A 22,884-nucleotide genomic window follows, 5' to 3' on the forward strand; every position below is an offset into this window, starting at 1 on the left:
GTCTGAGACAGTCAGATTTCCTCACAGCATGGACATTCTCTGTCAGAGACGGAAGCAGACTGTGTGAGACTGGCTTCTCACCATGAGCAAGTGAGAGAGAGAGAGAGCGAGAGAGAGAGAGCGAGAGAGAGAGCGAAAGAGGAAAAGCATTCCCAGGGTCCTGTGTGTGGTTGGAAAGATGGCCTAGTTGTCATAGCCATAGCTAATGAAACTCCAGCTCAGAGCCTCTGGGGTGGATCGTGCTGCTTTAGTGCTGAGAGGTTTGCAGTGGCTCTAGCAAACGTTTCTTTTTCATATCAGTTTCCTGGATGGATCTTAAGCAGGTGGCTTGTTTTTTTAACACATTAGAACAGATGCAGGTAAACATACATACAGTAAAAAGCAGAAAAACTGTCTAATTTCTCATTTAGCACTGATTTACCAAAACCAAGTGTTCACTATAAATGATATAACTATAAATAATTGATTTAGTTGGATAAATAGATATAAGCAAATGATATAACTGCATATCTATATCTATAAATAACACTAGACCACTAGAACACGAGAACCTTGGAGATACGGTGATAATAAAACACTACTTTCTGTATGAATGTTATTTGTATTTAGTCTAATATTAGTGTTTTAATGAGCATGTAGACACTTACTGGCCAGATAAGGAACTTTTGAAGCCATTTTTTACAGGTAACTAAAACTTCTGATTTGTAGTTATCATGCAATACATGTTTTGGCTAGTCAGGGCTAGTCAAGTTAAATCGGAATTTGAACAAACATATGCAATTAATTACAGTTACTGCATAACTGATCATTTACATTTATTCTAATGTTATTTAGTGTTTTTACAGACAGAAACACACTTTTACAGCTGAGGAAAATGACAAAGCTGTTTGCCTAGGAGATTTGCTTAGTACTGTACATCACTGAAAGTTATAAACCACACCTTCAGTAGTAAGATCTCTATTAAGTAAATCATGGGATATATGTTCTATAAAAAAGCAACCGAGGGAATAAATGTTCTATAGTTTATATAGTTGCTGCTTCTGTAACTCCAGCAACCCTGCTCTTGATTTAATGCTTATAAGATGCAGAACGATAAGCCGTCCTGTTTTTGAATAATAAATGACCCGCCTGACCGGCCACAATGGATGCAGTAGTGCAAACTCGGCCAATTTCATTTGCACTTCCCATGAATCCACCCCCCCGTGGCCGGCAGCCACGTCTCCTCCATCTCTCGGATACAGAAACGTCTTTGCTTCCAGAGAGCTTAAAGTCTGTTTCTGCTTTTCGACAGAAATGAGGAGATCTTTAGATTACGGGCTAATGCAGGACTGGCAATGTGACCATGAGCAAAGCAAGCTGAAGAATCAACCAGCTCTTTCGCAAGCAGGAGAAAGGCACAGCAGCAGTGTAATTGACAGCAAAGTCGTTAAGACTTTAATATTATTAAGAGAGTGACGCACACTTTCCTTTCCACCATGATTCCCTTTTCCAAGCCTTTTTGCTTATTCATAGACACGTCGTAAGCAAACAGTTGAGTGTAGAGTGGAAATAATTGATACACTGTAGTCATTTGTCACAGTATTCTTCACTCTAGAATTTAGAATTCAGTTAGTGAGTGTACACTCCCGGTTAACCACCTATATTTGTAGCTAATAAGAATTAGGGTAAGGATTACTTGCTGTAACTTGTTATAATTTATTTAGATAGTTAATAAAGTTAATGAAAAACTCGGCATGCAAGTTAAAGAAAAACTGATGCATTTATTCATTAAAGTACTATGTTCTAAATTGCCAAGAAATAGGAGATAATCGATGTACACTGTAATAAAAATATATAATATAATATAATGACAATTTTCATTTTTGAAACAACAAAAGTATTTTCAACACATAATATTGTAAAATGATAAACTATGAATTCGTAAACCATTATTAACAAAGAAATAATATAACTAGTATTAGAAATAATATAGTAATTATATATAAAAAAACAATTATTAAGTCCTTATACCTTTACACTGTAAGGATTACTAATCTGTAACTACATACAAACTGGCTGAGTTATACCAGTGGTGAAATAAGACAGGAACCACTGGTGGCCAGAGGGGTTTAAGAGGTTAACTTTTAAAGATTTCACAACACCTGGAAGATCAACTATGAGGTTTTTAACAAACTTTACATTACTATGTCCTGATTCCTAAATGGGGTTTTAGTTTTATTTCAGCTGATTAAAAATGGGAAATGGTCGAAATAAACATAACGATGCAATGATGAGTAAAGTGGAGATAATCTGAAATAATTAAGGTTTAAACAGAATATAGGTTTTAAGGTTAAACTGACCAACAGTAGCAATAAGCATTTTTCGAATGCCGAGCAAAACTGATGTGCCTCCTCTGCAGCTGTTTTTCATTTCTCTATGTGCAGTTATTAACACCACCGTGAAGACATTAAGCCCAGGCTTCTGGCCGAGCTGCTCTTACTGAAAATGCCCCCGTGAGACCATGTAATTTGTTATAAAAGAGCAGATGTGAGGATAATTAGGCTCTTCTCAAAACCGTGTGTCGTTCTTTTGTAATCAGTGTCAGAGGGTTTAGGTTTGAGCTTTCTCTTCTTTACGTAGAAGTTGTAGACGAGCAGCTGTGAAATGAAAGAGTGATGTGTAGCTGGGTGTCTAGCCTTCACGTTATCCATCATTGGTGTGTGTGTGTATGTGTGTTAAGGTCCCCAGCATGGTGAAGTTGAGAGACAGCACCTCAGCGGCTGATCTATCATGAGTTAATGAAACACCATCTGCTCTCATGGTTTTCCCAGTTCCATGGCAACACTGCCTTGGCAACACGTTCTACCCCAGCTAGATCCCGATGAATTTCCATAGTCAGCCCTGATCCTTTAGCTGGCAGGGTGCCAACACTCTGCACAACTTCACTTGGTGAACAGCTGTGGGGGATCAGTGAGTCAGCACTGTTCACTTGGGTACCACTGTATACGACATGCTGGCTCGGACATGCAACAGTTACATTGGGCCTTTACTTCGTGTGTTCAGGAGTTTCAGTTAATGTCTTTTTTTTATAATGTGTTAAAGGACAAATACTGCTATTAACAGTATTGAATCAAATATTAAATTAGTAGATATGACAATAGACTAACCTGTATCCCCAGATGTTTTATACAGTATTGGATTATTTTGGACGAAATAAGAGTTTATTTATTTAAGGAATACTGTCATAATTTCATTAAAGTCAATTTCGGTAAAATTAACCCTAAGTTGTGCTTACGTTTAAATAAAATAAGTTTTCTGAAATTAACACAAGGTAAAAATATACATACATCGCTTATTAAAGCAGCATTATGTAGTATGTTCCACATTAAAATAGCAGCTTAAGCATAATCATAAATGATGCTCCACTGACTGTATACTGACTGATTATAATAATAGGGAGAATAGTGTCTCTGTTGTCACTCCAGGCTGAACACGCTGCTAACTGCACTATGTAATTTTGGTGAAGTGTGCAGCACAGTGATCATGAGATCATGAAATCATATTTGTGTAAAATCCTATAATCTTACTCTACTGTGTCAGTCCTCATGATTTTTTGCACTTTCAGGGACTGTTCTATATCTTTCAGCTTGTTCAGAAATGTTTGTGTTAAGCATGTTAGAGGTGGCTCAAAGTGTATATTACAGTCCAGAGTCCAAGAGCAAGAAATACCAGTTATCACATAATGCTGCTTTAATTCAGTGGTGCTGAAACTTACCAAGACCTCCTAACTTGCTGGTAGTGATCATGCCTGACTACAGCTGGTAGCTTTTCTATTCCCAAATATAAAGGATTTGCTTTATAGTACTCATTAAATTGACCAACACACAGTACAATGGGAGCGTCTTGGACCTCAGTACAGGTGAAAGCGATGCTCGTAGTAGCAAATCATTGAAAGAAATATTTCTATGAGTGGATGTACCACAGCGGTATGCATTTAGATATTTCTTGTTTTATACAGTATTGGAAAAAAAGTATTGTTTGGAGTCGTCACTGCATTATGTAATCATCCCCCCATCCCCTAGCTTCCTAGACCTAGACTTCCTACCACGACTTCCTACTCAAAGATTCCTCTCAATTTAACCATACTTTGTTCCCTCAGGTTCTCCATGAGCCCCTAATTGATGAGGACCCTGTCTTCATCACCACGTGTACAGAGAGGGAGCTGCGGAAGAGGAAGAAAAGGAAGTTCAGCCTGTGGGTGCGGCAGTGCAGCTCCACTGGCTTTATCTGTCAGGTAACCACATTATGATGCACACACTGCTTCATCCTGATAATGTTGTGCATGGCAGGAGGGCTTTTGGCAACAACACTACAACATAAGCAAATTATTTCGACACTGAGTTTACCTCAGATGCACACTGTTTACCCCTCATTCCACTTGCTGGATGGATAATGTTTGCTATGTTGATCTGGATGTCAGCCGTTTACTCTGTTACTGTTCTAGTTTACTGCCAGCAGAATAGGCAAAGTCTCTCAAACACAGGTTTTACAATTAAAAAAAATCCCAGCCCACCCAGTTAATATGAAGATTTTGAATCTGAGAGGTTCTGTCACTGAGTGTCTCCGCCTACCAGTTGTGACTGTGATTGGTCCGGCCACTCAACGGGTCCACCTCCTAGTTCAAATGAAGATTGGTTATGCCACTGAGTGTACCTGCCTCCCAGCCAAAATGTTGGGATTTTAATTGGTTGTGCCACTGAGTGTTTCTGCCTCCCAGTTGAAATGGAAATTTTAATTGATTCTGCCGGTGAGTTTGCATGCCTCCCAGCTGAAAATGGGATTTTACTTGGTCCTGCCACTCGCAGTGCCTGACTCCCAGTTAAAATGGTGGTTTTGCACCCAATTAAAAGAGGCTAGTCATAACCTTAATACAATGAAAGCATTGGGTCGTTTGTGTGGTGTGGTGGCCATGGAGATATATGCTTTTGCTTAGACAGTGACAAGATCCAGGCCCCTAATAACAATAAATAGTTTTTCAAGGCTTTTGACATGGCTTTTTAGCCCTTTTAGCATTTTCTTTTTCTAGAAACCTGTATCTGTTTAGAAGTATCAAGTGAAATAATTGGGCTATTTTGGCTGGTCACGCTTTTTATGGCTAGAATCCAAGACTCCTAATACAGTGATTTGTGCCTCAGAGAAAAGTGCTGCTGTTGTGTTTGTGGGGAAGGGTCAAGGCAGACAGCCGCATTAGCGGATTCTAGTTTCTTATTTAATGACGGCGGAGTGGTCTTGAGATTTATGTGTCTTGATTAATTGAGCATTTTTCTACTTCTCTTTACCCAAGTAGCTTTGTCCATTTTCCAGTTTTCTTTGTGCATGTGTAAGGCACGTCCCAGCCAACTAAACCCGAGTACATAATCTTATTTCTCTGCAGATCTATGTCCATCTGAAAGAAGCCCCTGGTCCAGATGGCCTGGACACCTTAAAGAAGCCACAACTCCACAGTATGGTGGCTAAGCAGCTCTGTCAAAACCTGTCTGGACGCAATGCCATCATCTTCACCGGCCCCAGCATCACCAGCCTCAACCTGTTCCAGGAGTTTGAGAAGCAGGGTGAGCACTCTAACTCTCAAGCACTTAATGTCACCATCACTTTATATATCGCTTCAGATTTTCCTCCCATCGATGCACTCTGATAAGTAAGTGCACGTTTGGAACGTATAATATCTTTTGTTTTGTCTATAGTGTGATAAACTAGACAGGTTCTGCTTTGGGAGTTTTTAGATGCACTGAAGAAATGTATGATTTAAATGGACTTATTTTTATTATTGATTATAATTATTACATCACCCCAGGTATTGCAGCAAGTACGTATGCCTTTGTTATGCAGTAGGTGTATAAGAAAATATGGATACACTTGAGGATTGTAATATTATATTTTGCAATACTGTATCAATTTTTAAACACAGTTTAGATTTTTTTATGAATAGTTTACATGTACACATGGTCTTTGTGTGTAGTGTTTAAACCCTGAACCCAAGATAGCAGTGTTGTACTTTCTTCAGCTTCCACTGTTCTAACTTCATAAAAGGTTATTTATGCATATGGTGATGTATTATTTATACTGACAGTTTTTCTTTAAGTTGATAAAATAAAATAGTGCAGTATATCGTAATCTAATGAAAATTAAACCCTGTGTCATGATGTGTATTGTGATGCCAGATTCTTGACAATAAACAGCCCTTGTCAGTGCTATATACAGTGCATAAATAAGTACACCCCTCCTTTGAAAAGTAAGATTTTCATCAATGTCTCACTGAACACAAGAACAATTTCCAAACTTTTAGCTAGACTGAGTTTCATAGGACATTTGTGTGATCTACAACCATGGAACTAAAGTTAATAATATAACTTGGATTACAAAATCTTCAGTTTTACTCAAATTTGTTGACACCAAAATGAATACACCCCACAACATACACAAATGACTACATCTAGTATTTTGAATGACCGCCATGATCTATCAATATTTTTTCATTCTTTAAGAATGACGTCTCTTAGAGCCTGGATGCTGGATGGAGAGCGATGCTCAACTAGTCTCTTCAGAATTCCCCATAGTTGTTTGATTGGGTTCAGATCAGGAGACATACTTGGCCACTGAATCACTCTCACCCTGTTCTTCTCCTGTTCTGTTCTTCAACAAGTGGCCTTAGATGTGCGTTTGGGATCATTGTCAAGCTGGAAAAGTACATGTGGCGCCATGCAGGTTGGAAGCCACCAGTTCCAAAAACATTGATGAGTGCATGAAAAGGGAAGGGGTGTTTTTTGTTAAGTAACACCCTTTTATAGTCAGCTGTCTGCTGGACATCTATTTAATGAATAATTAGAGTCACCTGTGGTTGAATTCTTGTTAATTAGAATTTTGTAGTCTAAACTTAAGCTGTGCTCCTAAGACTTTCATTGGGGAGTATTCATTTGTGCAGCATGGTCTTAAATATTTTTTTTAGATAAATAAAAATGTTTGTGTGTACACATTAACACACCTTGTTTGCAACTATTTCCCACATCTGTGGGAGTAACAGTATCTGTTGGGTGTACTCATTTATACTCACAGGCCTTTCCCCATACGGTTTCCGGTTGAAAGCGCACAATTGTCTGAAATGTCTTGGTATGCTGAAGCATTAAGATTTTCCTTCACTTGAACTTAAAAGTGAATTCAGTGATCTCTCTAGAATGACAATTTTCTTTACAAATACAAACAAAGGCAGATCGTGTGGCTTGATTTTATACATCCATGGTGATGGGAATTAAACACATGGATTCAGTAATTAAATTATACATTCAATTATTATTATTAAATTATACATGTTGTAGATTGCAAATGCCTGATGCCAGATTCACTGGGGGGCTTTGTACCCCAGTGGGTATAAAAAAAAAAAAAAAGATGCGTCTGCTGTTCCCATGTTTTTATCTTGATTTGTTTGTAGGTGTATACATCATTGTCTTGCATGTGACGAACTGGGTGTGGGGTTCACATTTTTAAGCCTTTATGTAACATTCAAACTCTGTCTTAATCCAGTCTCATTTCATCATCTCTCTCTCTCTCTCTCTCTCTTGCTCTCTTTCCTCCCTGTAACGCCCCCAGCCGATCTTCCACCACCCCTGCAGTTTTTAATTAGTCCAGACAAGCAACAAATCAAGAGAATCAACCCAAACTGACCTTGACTCTTCTCTGTGTGTGTGTCATCTTATCAGTTATGCAATTTAGTAAACAGTACACCCTAGTAATTACAGTAACCTGAAAGAACAAGGGCACATTAAACTACAAGGGCTGATTCAGCTTTACTGTGCTCACGCCATCAAGGTTAAGTGTCAGATCAACCTTCTTTTAGACTCCTTAGCTCAAAACCTTCAGCTCTCATCTTAAAAGAACTGATATTATGGAGATTAGAAACAGCCTGGCTGTGATGGGGAGGCTGAGACTGAGCAATGATCAGATCTCTATTAGCTGTCAGTTGGGCTGTTGTGACTGCATGTCAGACAGCTGTTTGAAAGAGAACAGAGAACACCCCCACCCACCCCCATACTTGCCAATGGATTGAATGTTTGTTGCTCAAACACAGTTAATACTGTCCTGATGCATCATGTCCAGTTCTCCTAAAGACCAAGCAGCCTTTTTTTTTACTCATACACCTCTGAGATTTTAATAGCACTGTGTGGGGCTGACACAGGCTTATTTAAGAAGATTGTATATTCCGATTTCACATCCGACCCTTTGTTTAAACATTTCTTCACATTCTGAAAGCGTGATGAGGAATCACAGAAAGCAGTTTCAAGTCTGTAGTGTGTAACTTTTTTACAGTTACATCACTGTCCTGCAAAAACCTCTTATTAAAATAGTATCAACTGAGATCTGAGTCTGAGTAGAAAGATTTAATTCTAAGTCATTTTGGGGCATTTCTATTGGTCCATTCATCATGACATTTAGATATGATGTAAATAACAACTACCAGATTCACATTATGTCAAAGCCACTCTTCAGACACGGACATGGTGGTGGTAATAATAATAATAAGAGCAAATAGTTCGAGTTCATTTGGACTTAAGTGTAGTAAGTAGCGGAGGGTGGGAAGCTGGTCTGACTCGGGTAGCAGCGGGTAGCAGTTATTGCTTTTGTCATTCTTAGCATAATAATTATATTTAAACCACTTAAATGCAGTAACATATAGTCACTGACTACAGAAAAAACATGTATATCCACAGAAGTAACTTTTTAGTTGAAGGTAAAAGCATTTTTAACTTTCCTGTGTAGGTCCAGCAGAATAAGCTCTCTTCTAATTCAACGTTTTTTTTTGGTTTGACCGTGCATAAATGACCAGATGGGTTTGCCGTTCTGATATCTCCATGTTCACAGTAGCTCTTAATACCAGTATTGTCTCCTCCCCATTCAGAAGTACTCCTGCTTTCAGTTTACACAAAAATCCTAAGGACTGTCACTGTAAAGTAAAGCTTCTATAAACTATGTAATACAGTCCTGCTACAGATGGGTCAGTTTTGTGTGCAAGCAAATACATTATTATTATTATTTTTATTTAAATAATACCACACACTACAGATAATTATCAACAAACCGTGTGATCCAGCAGATTTACATTCCCCCCTTTTTCCATAAAGTGTAATATGTGTTTACAGCTACAATAAAACTGCAGGAGAATCATCAGGAGCAAAACTAATCAGTCTGCCTGCAGCCATTTGGTCTGTGCTCTGGAGTAATACATTGTGTGTTTTGAACCATATATTTTATTTAATTTCACAATTTACAACCTACTCCATGTCCTAGAAAACCTACTAAATAGTAGGCTAGAGAGTTCCTAGAAAGTGAGACCTCTGCACATGTGTGTGTTTTTTGTTTTTTCCTGAAAACCAATGCTTTAAGTCTCAATTTTGCTGTGTTGTTGTAGACATCTACTGCTGTGGACTTCTGAGCACCAGGAAGAGTGACTGTACAGGTCTGCCTCCATCCATGCTGCGCAACCCTGATGTCCCCCAGCAGCGGGGCCAGTACCGCACCAAGATGAAAGGCAACATGTCTCTAATCAGCTGGTACAACAAGGGCAACTTCAGGTTTCTCACTAATGCATATCCACCCACAAAGCAAGGTAGGAACCCAGCAGCTTCATTAAAAAAAAAAAACAGGGTCTCTCATTTAGCAGACATCAGACGAATGAAGAGAGATGATTCTACTGGAGGTCTTAAAAAAAAGCTCAGTTTCAGCTGAAGCAGGAGAATAGAACATAGACTGTTATTACATGTAATCCCTAACCAAACCATTTGCAAGCTTCCTCTGAGGAAGAGGAGCTAAGTGTTTTTATGCTGATTTCAGTGGATTCAGTATATTTGAAGCAAGTTGATGGATTATGAGATACAAAGTTACATCACATTATGTTCTCTGCCAGGCTTTCCACTTTTCTTCGAACTGATGCCCTGATCCGTTCTGACAGCAGCTTGACATGAGACGTGTCAATTTACTGGCAACAGATGTTTTATTTATTTATTTATTGAAGCCACAGAGCTCTGTGTTATTTGTGCCTTTAGCTCTACATAAATGTTTTTCATTCAGTCATGTTTCTGCATAAAAACATTGTTCAGAATTCCAGCCATTCATACAGTAATGTATGTTTAATACAGACAGTACCTTCACCTAAATTCTAGATTCCACCTAGAGCAATCCAGCTACCTTCTCTGGGTTATTTATAAACACTCTGCCTGACAGCAGAAATTAATAATGATAAAGCAAGCTTTCATGCTATAACAAGTTGTTCCAAAACAGCTGTATTTATTTTACAAGAACAAAGTAATATATTGTCGCTGACACCCAAAAACATTCAACACGGCAACTTTACAGGAGAAGAAACCAAAACCCTCTAGGAAATGTATTGGTCCCTTCATCATGAATATTAGGGGCAACAGCCAAATTCACATTATGTCAAAAAGTGAGAAACAGGCAAAAATAAATATTTATATTTATATAAAAACATATACAGTGCCCTCCATAATTATTGGCACCCCTGGTTAAGATGTGTTCTTTAGCTTCTAATAAATTTAGTTTTTTTTTTTTAATATAGGACCACGATGGAAAAAAGAGTGAAATCCAACCTTTAACTCAAGTGAATTTTAAGGGGGAAAAAAATCCCTGACTAAGAAATAATTATTCTTCATAAAATCACCTGTTCCACAATTATTGGCACCCCTAACATTTCTTAGGAAGTAAATGTAATTAAAGTATCTCTTAAAATATCAATTCTACAGTAGTTTACGAAGTTGTTCAGAGTATGTAGGAACATTTAATTAGTAATTCACAACTTCCTGTTTCCCTGGGGTATAAATATGACCTGACACAGAGGCCATTTCTCTTCAACATGGGAAAGACAAAGGAACATACTATTCAAGTAAAGCAGATGTGTGTTGACCTCCACAAGTCAGGCAATGGCTACAAGAAAATAGCCACTCCATATCTACTGTCAGAGGAATTATTAAGAAGTTTAAAACAACTGGAACAGTGGTAAACAAGCCTGGACGAGGACGCAAGTTTATTTTGCCACCACGCACAGTGAGGAGGATGATAAGAGAAATAAAAAGGTCTCCAAAGCTCCCTGTTACAGAATTGCAACAAATGGTAGCTTCTTGGGGTCACAAAGTCTCCAAAACAACCATCAGGCGCTATCTGCATGCCAACAAGCTGTTTGGGAGGCATGCACGGAAAAAGCCTTTTCTCACTCACAATCATAAACGCTAACGTTTGGAGTTTGCTAAGCAGTACTGGAACTTCAACTGGGACCGTGTGCTTTGGTCAGATGAAACTAAGATAGAGCTTTTTGGCAACAAATGCTCTAAGTGGGTCTGGCGTAACACAAGAGCTGAGTATGCAGAAAAGCACCTCATGCCCACTGTGAAATATGGGGGAGGATCAGTGATGCTGTGCCTGTTTCTCTTCCAAAGGCCCTGGGAACCTTGTTAGGGTGCATGGCATCATGAATGCTTTGAAATACCAGGACATTTTAAAACAAAATCTGGTGGCTTCTGCCCAAAAGCTGAAGATGGGTCGTCACTGGGTCTTTCAGAAAGATAATGACCCAAAACATATGGCCAAATCTACACAGAAATGGTTCACCAAACACAGAATCAAGCTCCTCCCATGGCCATCTCAGTCCCCAGACCTCAACCCCATTGAAAACCTGTGGGGTGAGCTGAAGAGGAGAGTGCAGAGGAGAGGACCCAGGTCGCTGGATGATTTAGAGAGATTGTGCAAATCTCTGGATGGTCAAAGATCCCTCTATCTGTATTCTCCCATCTTGTGAAACATTATAAGAGAAGATTAGGTGCTGTTTTGTTGGCAAAAGGGGGTTGTACAAAGTATTAACATCAGGGGTGCCAATAATTGTGGCACACATGATTTGATGTTAAACAATTATTTCTTAATGTGGGATTTTTTTCCTACTGAATAAATTCACTTGAGTTAAAGGTTGGATTTTACTCTTTTTTTTCCATCGTGGTCCTATATTATTTAGAAAAATTTATTAGAAGCTAAAGAACACATCTTAACCAGGGGTGCCAATAATTATGGAGATTACTGTATATATAGGATAGAATAGGGTTTTAGCGATGAACCTCTTAAAGGAATTTAAGTCTCTGTTTGGAGGCCTTAAACAGTTGAAATGAAATTCACAGAATGGAACTTGTAAAAGCTAGTGGGTAAAGCTAAAGTACAGCTGAGAGATTAGTTTCCATGTCACAGAAGGATTTAAGTGACTGATACTGGGTTGATGAGAACTGAAAAAAGAGGGAATCATATTTTCTAAGACTTCCACATCTAGTGCAAATTAAAAGCTGCGAGGGGAACAGGGATTATTTTGATATCTGGAAACTGTAATCTTTTTATTTGAAATTAAATAAATGATCCCTTTCAACCACCAATTCTATTCAAACCACAACATTAAAGCGGGACCTTAAAACACTGGCACTGATAATGAAAAACGGAGACGTGCACATTCAAATACAGTGCTGCTTTCATGTAGTGTAGAAACAGAACTCAAAGCCAGATAGAGTTAGAGAACTTCCCATTCTGTCCAGTTGATGAGTGATTTTCTCAGCCCAGTCACTGATACTTCATTACATTTCTGCTTGCCTCTGGTTTCCAGTGATTTCTAGTTGTCAGGGGTAAGGGCTACACTCTTAAACTTGAAGGTTGTACAAGTGGTTCTTTTGAGTTGCCATAGAGTAATAATTTTTCTAATGGAGATGTGAACCTTTACATTGATATTTTAAAACCTTTAAAAAGGTTCTACACACACATGTATCTCTTTCAGAAATGTTTTTTAATGGAACCACAAATGGTTCTTCTATGCAATCACCCAAAGAACCATTGTAGCACCTTCATTTGAACCTCTTAATCCCTGGGTTTATTGTTTGGCTATTAATCCTAATGTTGCAGCTATTGTAAATTATTTGGTAACTGTTCAGTTTGGCCTATTTTGTGGAGTCCCACAGGGTTCTATATTGGGGCCAATGAAACCAATGGTAACCATGACAAACAGGGTTTAAGGGGTTAAGAGTTTATGACAAACACATGATTAGTAACATATTACGCTGTTGGCTGGGATGTAAGCTCACTATTTAGTTTGATTCACAGTACTGGGTTCATGGTTCAATGTTCTCATGATATTTTGAACAAAATTTCCATGAAGAAGAATAATAATGCCTGCATTCAGTTGTTGCATAATCTACTAATGAGATTAGAGCTGGAGTGGGCTGCTGTTGTTGTGGTGGTTGGCGTTTGCGAACTCCGATGTTCCAACTATGCAGCTAAATTAGATTTCGTGATTAGTAGAATGCTTGTTCTTCACAGTGCATTGTCACATCTCCACAATGTACATTCCCACCTTTTAGATTAAGATATCAGTGTTCAGCTACTGTTTGCACATTTCATAAGAGGTTCTGAGTAAGACTGACTATATCTGGGATGAGAAGGGCATTAGCATTGTGCAAACTGCATGGCTAAATCAGCACACACTTCCTTCAAACAGCATTAAGAGTTAAAGCAGCGTTATGTAGTATTCTTACTTTACAGCTTCAAGCAGCATCATGTTGATGCTCTACTGACCAGTAATAGGGAGAGTAGCACCGCTATTGTTGCTCCTCTGCGCTCTGCACTCTAATATAATATGTAATATTATATTACATATTATATAATATAAGTGGCGGGGGATGTGTAGGACACTTTCTAAGCTAACTTTTGCTTAGCTAACTCAGCTACAGAATATCAGACAGAGTGACCTCACCAATCAGTAAGCTGCTACAGCACCCCCACCTTGTATTACATGTTGTAATTACATTGAAATTTCTAAGTACTATCCTCATTTGGAGATATCATCATAATTTTTCAATTCCATGGTATACAGTGTTAGTTGTATCGCAGTACTCTAGTTCTGTAGTTCACAGCTTGTAAAATGCATGTGTTAAGTGTGTCATTAAGGGGAGGGTTAAAGCATTAATTCCACTTCCTGGCTGTAGGTGGAGTCTGAGAGTAAGAAATGCCAATGTGGCTCAAAAAGACTAATGTCATACTGTTCTTTATAAAATGACCCCTGTGTGTGTCAGAAACCACACAAGCAAATCTCTTTGAGGTTACTTATCAACTCTAAGCTATATGAAGCAAGTGTGTGATTATTTAGGCATGCATTATCTTCATTAGCATCATAGCTCCAGTGCAGAGCTAAAGAAGCAGAAACACTGACTAAGGGAAAAAGATGTAAATCAGATGTTTCAACCTTGTATCACTTTAACCAAAAAGGAAACAACCACTGCTGTCGTCCCCTCCTCTCCCCAGTCTTTCAGCTCACTGTGTGGCACATTATTGCCCTCTTGTATTCCAGTCTGCGTAAAGCATTGCCGTTTATGAGGCTCAAGGCTGTATATCTGTATAATAAGCAGGAAGCATCTTAATGCAACAGACGTAAGCTCGGTTTAGAGCATATTAGACCTGTTACTGGTTTCCATCAGCTAGCAAGGCGCTCTCAGTCGATCCAGCATTACTTCATTAATTGTCAGCGGTTTTTATTCTGCTGAAATGCAATCAAAGCTTCCCTGGAACTCAGTGCTGCAACATGCCAGGTCCTTTTACTCAAATAGTTTGTTTAATACAAAAAACGAAACAAACAAACAAAAAAGACAGAGAGCTGAGTCTCATTGGCTGCATGTCAGATGTGAATGTATTATGTAGGCCATGCTGACACTTCTGCTCTGGCTTTAGGGGTGATTATCAAGAGGAAAAGTGGAGAAATCCCGTGTCCCCTGGCTGTGGAAGCCTTCGCTGCACACCTGAGCTACATCTGCAAGTACGACGACAAATACAGCAAGTAAGCACGGCTCATTATCTCCGTTCTTTATGCTCTGCCAAATACAGTGGCATCCAGACTTGGTGGCACTCTTGGTAAAGAAAGATTTGCAACAAAGTAAGAAATTCTGTTTTGTTTGTGCTTGATATGAAGCACCTCAAGGACCTGGCTGGTCCCTCACTCAATCACTGTGATAGAGCAGTAACTAAATAATAAGTTAACACCCTAATTCATTCATTTATTCATTTATTCATATAATCTAATAAAAGTGTATGAGTCAGTCATTTTAGATTGTTGTGTAGCTACTGAATAATAAGCCTTATTACATAGGCAGTTTTCCTGATGATTTATCAGTTTTCTCAGATTTAATAAGGCATCTAATGGGATCCTGAGTGGCACAGCTGTCTGAGTGTTGGCCCGATTTCATGTGGCAGCAGAAAATTTGCAACAACGCTTTTTGGGCCTATGGATCAACGGTATGTCTGGAGGAGGAAGAACGAAACTGTAAAGGCCACCTTGCCGGTGGCTCAGTGAAGTTTGCTTTGGAAATCAGCCCAAAAGCATCATAGTCCACCAAGGCTTGGTTTCAGAAGAAGTCTGGAGTGGTTGTCAGTCACCTGACTTGAGCCACATAGAAAAAGGAAGTGGCAGCCCACAAACCCAAGAATTTTAGTGAACTAAAGGCCGCTGCCCATGAATAATAGGCTACGTTTCCTCAGGAGCGCTGCCAGAAGCTGGTGTCTGGTTGTGCATCATGTTAGCAGCAGGTCATAACAACAGAAGCGAGCTCTACTAAGTACTAAAGACATTTTTGTGTTTAAATTGTTTGTTTGATTGGTTTTTAATTTAGCTAATAAACTTGCATCGGGGGTTGAATAATTCGAATTCAAATAAAATCACAAACATAGGTACTAAATAGTACTTCTTAACTTTCTCTCACTGTTAGAATCTGTAACAACGCTAAACTATAGTTAATCATTCTCAATGAATCTTAAACGCAGGTACTTCATTTTCCACAAGCCCAATAAGACGTGGCAGCAAGTGTTCTGGCTAACCATCAGCATCGCCATCAACAACGCCTACATCCTCTACAAGATGTCCGATGCCTACCACGCCAAACGCTACAGCCGTGCCCAGTTCGGAGAGAGGCTGGTCAAGGAGCTTCTGGACTTAGACGACTGCTCACCCACCCAGTGAAGTGACCAAATGCTGTCTAACACGCATAGCCAACTACTCACAGACACTCTAATAGCAGATTAGGCTCTCAGTAATGACCTTCCAACACCCTCTATCTGTGACGCACTGAACCTGTGCCAAGTCTGGTTCTGAAAGTTCTGTTTATAGTTAAATCCGGGCTCATATTTAACGCCACACAGCTCAGCCTCTCCACAAATTACGCTTCTCCAACTGTACCCCCCCCCCCCCTTTACAGGGCCCCCCTGTACATAAAACCACTCGTCCGTCTGTGTGTTCCCTTTTGCTGCATGATGAAATTGAGGATGTGCCCTTGTATACGTGCAATGATTTTTATAACCAGAGTGACGTAGTGTCTGTGTAGTTTGAACCCTGAGGTGAAACTGTGGAATTAATTGTGGATTAGCTCTGTATGTCGGCAGCTTATCAACCGTAACATGCAGCACTGACAAAAACACACAGCGATTAAGATCCTAATCAGCAAATGGAGAATGTAGTGTGATGTAGAAGTTTTATCCAAACTTTTGTTAAAAGGGAAACTTTACAGTCTTCCCAAATATCTCTCTTACGTTAACTATCACCGGTTCTTTTTGGGATGTTGCCACTTGTCCAGTGACCTGTTGACCTGTGGCAAAACTGATGCACTCCATCCCTCCCCATTGTATTTTTGCACTTTTGATTCCAAGGGAAATGTACAGTACATACCAACATGACTTCATAACCCCGAAATCTTATCTTATCCTATTTAACCAAACACGCCACATTAACCAGGAGGCATAAGGACAGATGTGGCTTTTCCGGCGGCGTGGCCTGAGAAAGATCGGTGCTTTATTCCATCGCCGTTCCTGTGATCACTCACGGTTTATGGAATTTCGAGGCCAGGGAAGAAAGACCTCCTCTTTCCTCTGCACTGGTGTCATCTCAGGAGAAAATTAGAGTGTGAATCAGACCAACAGAGAATGTAAATACACTTCCTTGTGTTTTGTGTATGTGTGTTTGTGTGTGGGTGTGTGATTTAGAGGGTTGGTGTAAATGTAATTTTTTGACTGTGTGAAGTTATTAGAGGGAATGCTTAGGACTGCGGTGTGGATTAAAAAATGAGAGAGGTTGCTAAATAGGAATGAAAGAGTCTTAGAAGTGACTGATGATACACTGGAGAGTTGCTCTGTCCTACACTGTAAACACTGATGAAATCTGCCCTTGAGTTGAGTCAGATATATGAGCGTTCTGATTATTTCTACAGGTCTGAACTGTACAGTCTGCTGTAGTGATGCCATATGAAACTGAATCAGAGGAACATTCATTAATGTCAAGATTAGACCATTATGTAGAGTTCTTTAAACCTTTATTCGTCCCCTCAGGTAGTAATATCCCTGCCTCTAATTCACTGTGCTTTGGCCACATGTGGCACTGACCCTCCGGTCCGTCAGACTGAAGTCTGAAGATTAGTGGATGTACTCTAAAATGCACTGGCAGTTGAGAGGAATTGCTCAAATATAGCTTTTATATTACGATCACTGGTGAACACCTTATCATTAATACAAACACTGGACACTGGATGACCAAGAGTGTTTTTGAACATTTTTAGGTCTTAATGAGCTCACAGCTCCTTGTCAAACTTTTAAAACAGATTTCTTTAGGGGTGCACCGATCAGGATTTGTTTTTAATGGTTAATTCTTTACAACCAAATTGGCCAATGGCTGATTTTTAACAAAAGATTTTATTAGTGCATTGTTTTTATCCTGAAGCTCACACTGTACGGACTACATAAACAGATCAGGACAGACATTAATACGTTTCCAGTTCCAAAGGAGCAATAGAAACAAAGTCTTTAATGGGACAAACTGGCACTTTAAATCCTTAAGCCAAAAATATTTGCTTGTTGAAAAGACATGGAATCAAATGAAGAGCAACATCAGAGAAAAAATGACTGCAAGACAGATCTGCCAAAATCAAGATTTTAAATAAGCTGATGGCTTGTTTGGAGCAAACATTGGCAGATTTTTTTTAATTATCTCAAGTAGAATTGCTTCCAACATTTTCATCACCGCTGTCCACAAACAGCTTGTCTGATTAAGATTTAAATCTGGTGAATGAAACTGAGAATACAATTCACTCTGTCCTTAAACAGAGATACTGCACCTAACTTGTTGAAATATTCAGCAATTTTGTAATGGGATGCACCCATATGGGAATTCCGGTCCAATGCTATATCTCTCTTTTTTGTTTTCTTTCCCCATGTACATATCTGCTGATGCCAGTACATAAACATTTACAAAATGTTGAAATTGGGAGAAGATCTGTCTGGTTCAGCATTATTAAGAAATATAATATTTATTGCTGTAGGGTCATATGTGCAGAATGATGAATAACATGCAGGTCAGCCATAACATTAGTACAGGTGAAGTGAACAACATTGATTATCTTCATCTCCAGTGGCATCGGTCAAGGGGTGGGATATATTCGTCAGTCAGTGAACAGTCAGTTGAAGGTGATGTTTGTGTTAAACACAGGAAAACTGAGCAAGCTTAAGAATCGGAGCCACTTTGACAGGAGCCACATTTGTGATGGCTAGACGACTGGGTCAGAACATCCAAAACATCATACAGTTCTTGTGGGGGTTTTCTGGTATGCATTGTTCAGTACTTACCAAAAGTGCTCCAAGAAAGGAGTCCTTGACATCTAAGGCTCAGTGATGCAATCCATGAAGGTCCTACCTCACTCAGCTTACAGGACTTAAAGGTCTGCTGCTAACGTCGGTGCCAGGTACCACTGGATGCCTTTAGAGGTCTTGTGGAGTCATTGGCTGAAATGGACAGATCTGTTGTGGCGGCACAAAGGGTAGACTCGGTATTAGGTAGGTTGTGCTAATGTTATGGCTGGTTGGTGCATATTGGTGCAGTAACCCAGTTAACTCACCTAAACATTCTGCTGCCGAATCTAAACGTCTGGCCAGTGCCCATCGTTTTGAATCATTTTTATGATTGCATCCCTACATTTCGCAGGATATTCTCTTGTATAGTGAAGGGACACATCATGCCAAAACACACCAAAACAGTGGCCAGGTGTCAGTGTATGCCATATCTGCACATGAGCACTTCATGTTGACTGCCCGTGTACTATTTTGGTTCAGACGTTCTATATAAATAAGGAAAATGCATGGCAAATGAGCTGCAAAGTCTTGCTTTTGTTCAGAGTTTATTGGTTAATAATTGTTGTTGTAAGAAAATTAATCATCGACATGCTTCTCATTGCTCCTGGACATGCTGGAGAAAAATGGACTGTAAATGGACCTTAGCCGTACCACATACGCACTTCTCACTTGTTTTGCATTCAGTTAAAACTGACCTGTTCACTGGACTGCTGCTCTTTTCCAGCAGATTCCCATCCACTCCTACTCTCCTGGCCAACATTCCTGGCCATTTGGTGAGAAAATCGACAGCATGCGTAGACAAGATTTACCACACATTCCTACTCAGTCCAGTCTGTTCTGGTACAGTAAAACCTTGTGCATGCACTCTCTGAAGCTTTATGTCCAGTCTGTACAAACGCGCAATATTTTCATTACCGTAAAATATTACAGTATATTTGACCTATTTTATAACTCTTTTTTTGTTGTTGGGAATCAAGAGAAACGTTTTATCCTTTTCTAGATGTCTTTTCTGAGATATACTTTTGATGTAATGAGTAATGCTTCATTAATTATCTTTATGTTGTAAATATTCTGTTCGATTTTTTTCTGAATGTTGTAAATACTCAGTTCAAAGCAGCTTCCACTTCATTTCATTGCAGTGTTTTGTACTAATAATCAATAATCTGCATTGTCTGTAACCTTATGTAACAGGTAGATTTTGACTGCCTGAACTGCTTGTCAACTAACGATGCAATGGATGATTCGCAAAACTTGTATTAATACTTTCCGGAGCAACTATGAGGGGTCACGACCACACGTCCTCCGTCTACAGTTTTGAATGGAATTGCCTTTGTCAGGTGTGCAGAGTGTGAGAACGAAGCGATAAGAGGAGAATGGGACTAGTCTGACTGCTGTCACGTGACTCTCCTGTCATAGTGAGGACTTTGTCCTGGGCAACCTCAGGGTTTTGTAACTACAACAGTGTAGTGTAGTGCAATAGATGTCATACTGTAGGAGGAAGAATATAGACATTAGATTAGGTGCTTTAAAAAGAAGAAAATAAATGGTAAAAACTGTAAGCCTTTGCAAAACTAATTAGAAACTGAGCTGTACCGTTTCTGCTCAGCAGCAGATTAAAAAAAGAAAGGAAGAATACTGAATTCTTTTGCTGCATAGAAAGCTAGAAGAGACCCATACTGCGTATCTTTATGTGAGGGAAGAAAGACAGAATTATTTATAACTTGGTCATTTATATTAGACCAAATCTTGTCAGCAAGTACAGTCATGTCCATAAGTATTTGGACAGTGACAATGTTTGCAATTTTGCCTCTGTACATCACCTCAGTTGGTTTGAAAAGAAACAATCAGTAGATTTTCTCTTCAAATGATATTGCATCAACTGTTTAGGAATTACAGTCATAGTCCCTCCATTTGTACAGGCTCAAGTAAGTGGATGGATAGATAATTAAAAAAAAAAGCGGGGTGGCACAGGTCACGTCTGACCTGTTCATTTGTTATTTCATTAGGTGGCAAGTTTGCTTTTGGTAGCCATTCATGGAAACGCTCACTATGCTTTCCAAAGTGCTGTTGATGCAAGTGAAGGAGTCGATCATAGGCTGAAAAAACTAAGCAAACCTATCTGAGAGATGGCAGAAACATCATGAGTGAGATCAACAGTCTGGTACTTATAAAAAATACTAAAAAATTAAAATAATCTACTAGTGAGCTCAGCAACAACCAAACGTTCAGACATCTGAGGTAGATAATCACAGAATTATTTCTATGGTAAAGGGGAAGAACCCCTTAACAACACCTAGTCAGGTCAAGATCACTCAAGGAGGTGTAGCATTGATAAAAGTTTACAATCAAGAGATGCCCAAGTTCAAATACAGGAGGATTACTTTAAGATGCAAAGCAGTGATAACGCTCAAAAGCAGAAAGGCCAAAACTCGTAGGGATGAAAGACATTTTAACTTAAATATAGAGAAACCACAAACTGAAATAATACCACATCATCTGTCAAACATGATGGAGGCACAGCTAGAGCATGGGTTTTATGGCTGCCTATGGACCTGTGTCACTGCTGTTTAAGAGAAGCAGTAAATCTGAAGCGTATTGAGCTATCCATCCTGATCAGAGGCTGATAATCAGTAAGACTGATAGGATGCTGCTTCACAGTCTAGATTAATTATTGACCCAAATCATGCTGCAAAAGAAGCCTAAGAGCTTCTGAAGCCAAAGAAGCAAAATGCCCTTAAATGGCCAAGTCGATCACCTGACCTCAACCCAATTGAAAAAGACCCAAAAAGACTGCAGTGAGTTCCTGGTGAAGCGTTTCAAGACAGGAAGTTTAGCATTTGGATTAAAGTAGTCCATTAAAAATACTCAAATCTAGTTAGTTTGTCCAGTTACTTTTGGAGTATGTGAAATGGCTGATCTAATAATGGCAATATAATGGTTATTAAACCCCTTGAATTAAAACAAAGTCTACATTTCAGTTACATCGATTGCTTCATTTTAAATCCATGAAGGTGGTCTACAGAGGCAAAATACTTACAGACCTGACCCTCACTGCTAAACCCCACAAGAAAATCAACACTGTACAGATTCTGGATCTGTGAACTTACACAGCGATGTATGAATGTTGTGAACGTAGTGTTTTCTTGCTGTGGAACCCCTTGGTGTCCCTACCTTCGTCTTCCCACTGTGAGTGTTGATGAATAACCTGTGACTGAGTTCTTGTCTGCTTGTGTGCTGTTACCTGTAATATTATCTTCACCCTCTCAGTGACTGCAACACTTCTGTCTGACCACCACACTGACCTTTACTTCATCCTCTTCTCTTTGCCTCGATCAGTGTAAGTTTACATCAGTTTGCACACTAATAAATCATGATTTTTCTTTTTTACACCATTTCGTCAAAAGTGACCATGATTGCTAGCGTGATGAAGGCCTTTCATAGAAATTTGTACGTACTGTGTGCATGCTCGTGTGTGTGTGTGTGTGTAGGTACTGTGCTAAAACCCTTCGTGGAATTATGCATGAGACAAAATCATTTTCCTACATTGTAATATCCTGGTTATGCAAATGTTAGAGGGAGCAGCTTTGCCAGGAGAAGCAGCAGAAGTCTGGGAATGCTGACAGCTCTGCTTTAGAGCACAGCCATCCAGTTAAAAATATCAGGGTTTTCAGGACAAACCCTGGTCAGTAAAAATAAAAGACATTGCCTGGGAATATTATTTAACACTATTTAGGAAGTTGGTTCCAATTAAATTAGGCCTATTTGGCCACCTGTCAGTTCTCTTCAAGGATCAGTGTAGGTTAATTGTCAATCATTGCCCATATCTGATTACTTCGCACAGCTCTATTATCGACCTGTACTTTTCCAGTGGAAAAGAGCTTGATTAATGACACCCAGTGGAGGCTTTGTCCAGCAGTGCAGATGTGCTGGGGTATTTTTCAGAAAGTCTGCTTACGTAAGGATTAAATGTCTTCTACCCATTAAAACAAAGCATTCTGAGACCTGCCGTTCACTTTCCTTCAGAACTGGGAGAACAGCACACGCAAATACTACATTTTAAAGGTGGGTGATGGACATTTTTCCAATACACGATGAACGGGTTGTGACCTAATCAAACCAAAAGAAGGAGGGGAAAAAAACAACAGAAATGGTACATATCAGCAC

General features: G+C 39.3%; 1 protein-coding gene across 1 annotated transcript in view; it reads left to right on the top strand.

Annotated features, from left to right (window-relative positions):
• Positions 1-22,719, top strand: part of pgbd5 (piggyBac transposable element derived 5) — a 38,229-nt gene extending 15,510 nt beyond the window's left edge. Inside the window, exons 3-7 of the mRNA XM_072678430.1 lie at positions 4,139-4,273; positions 5,414-5,591; positions 9,440-9,637; positions 14,788-14,893; positions 15,874-22,719. Of these exons, the coding sequence (XP_072534531.1) occupies positions 4,139-4,273; positions 5,414-5,591; positions 9,440-9,637; positions 14,788-14,893; positions 15,874-16,069 (813 nt within the window). The 3' untranslated portion in view covers positions 16,070-22,719. The remainder of the gene's footprint in view (positions 1-4,138; positions 4,274-5,413; positions 5,592-9,439; positions 9,638-14,787; positions 14,894-15,873) is intronic.
• The last annotated feature ends 165 nt before the right edge of the window (positions 22,720-22,884 follow it).

This window comes from Salminus brasiliensis, chromosome 4, assembly GCF_030463535.1.
Source record: "Salminus brasiliensis chromosome 4, fSalBra1.hap2, whole genome shotgun sequence".
NCBI lineage: Eukaryota > Metazoa > Chordata > Actinopteri > Characiformes > Bryconidae > Salminus > Salminus brasiliensis.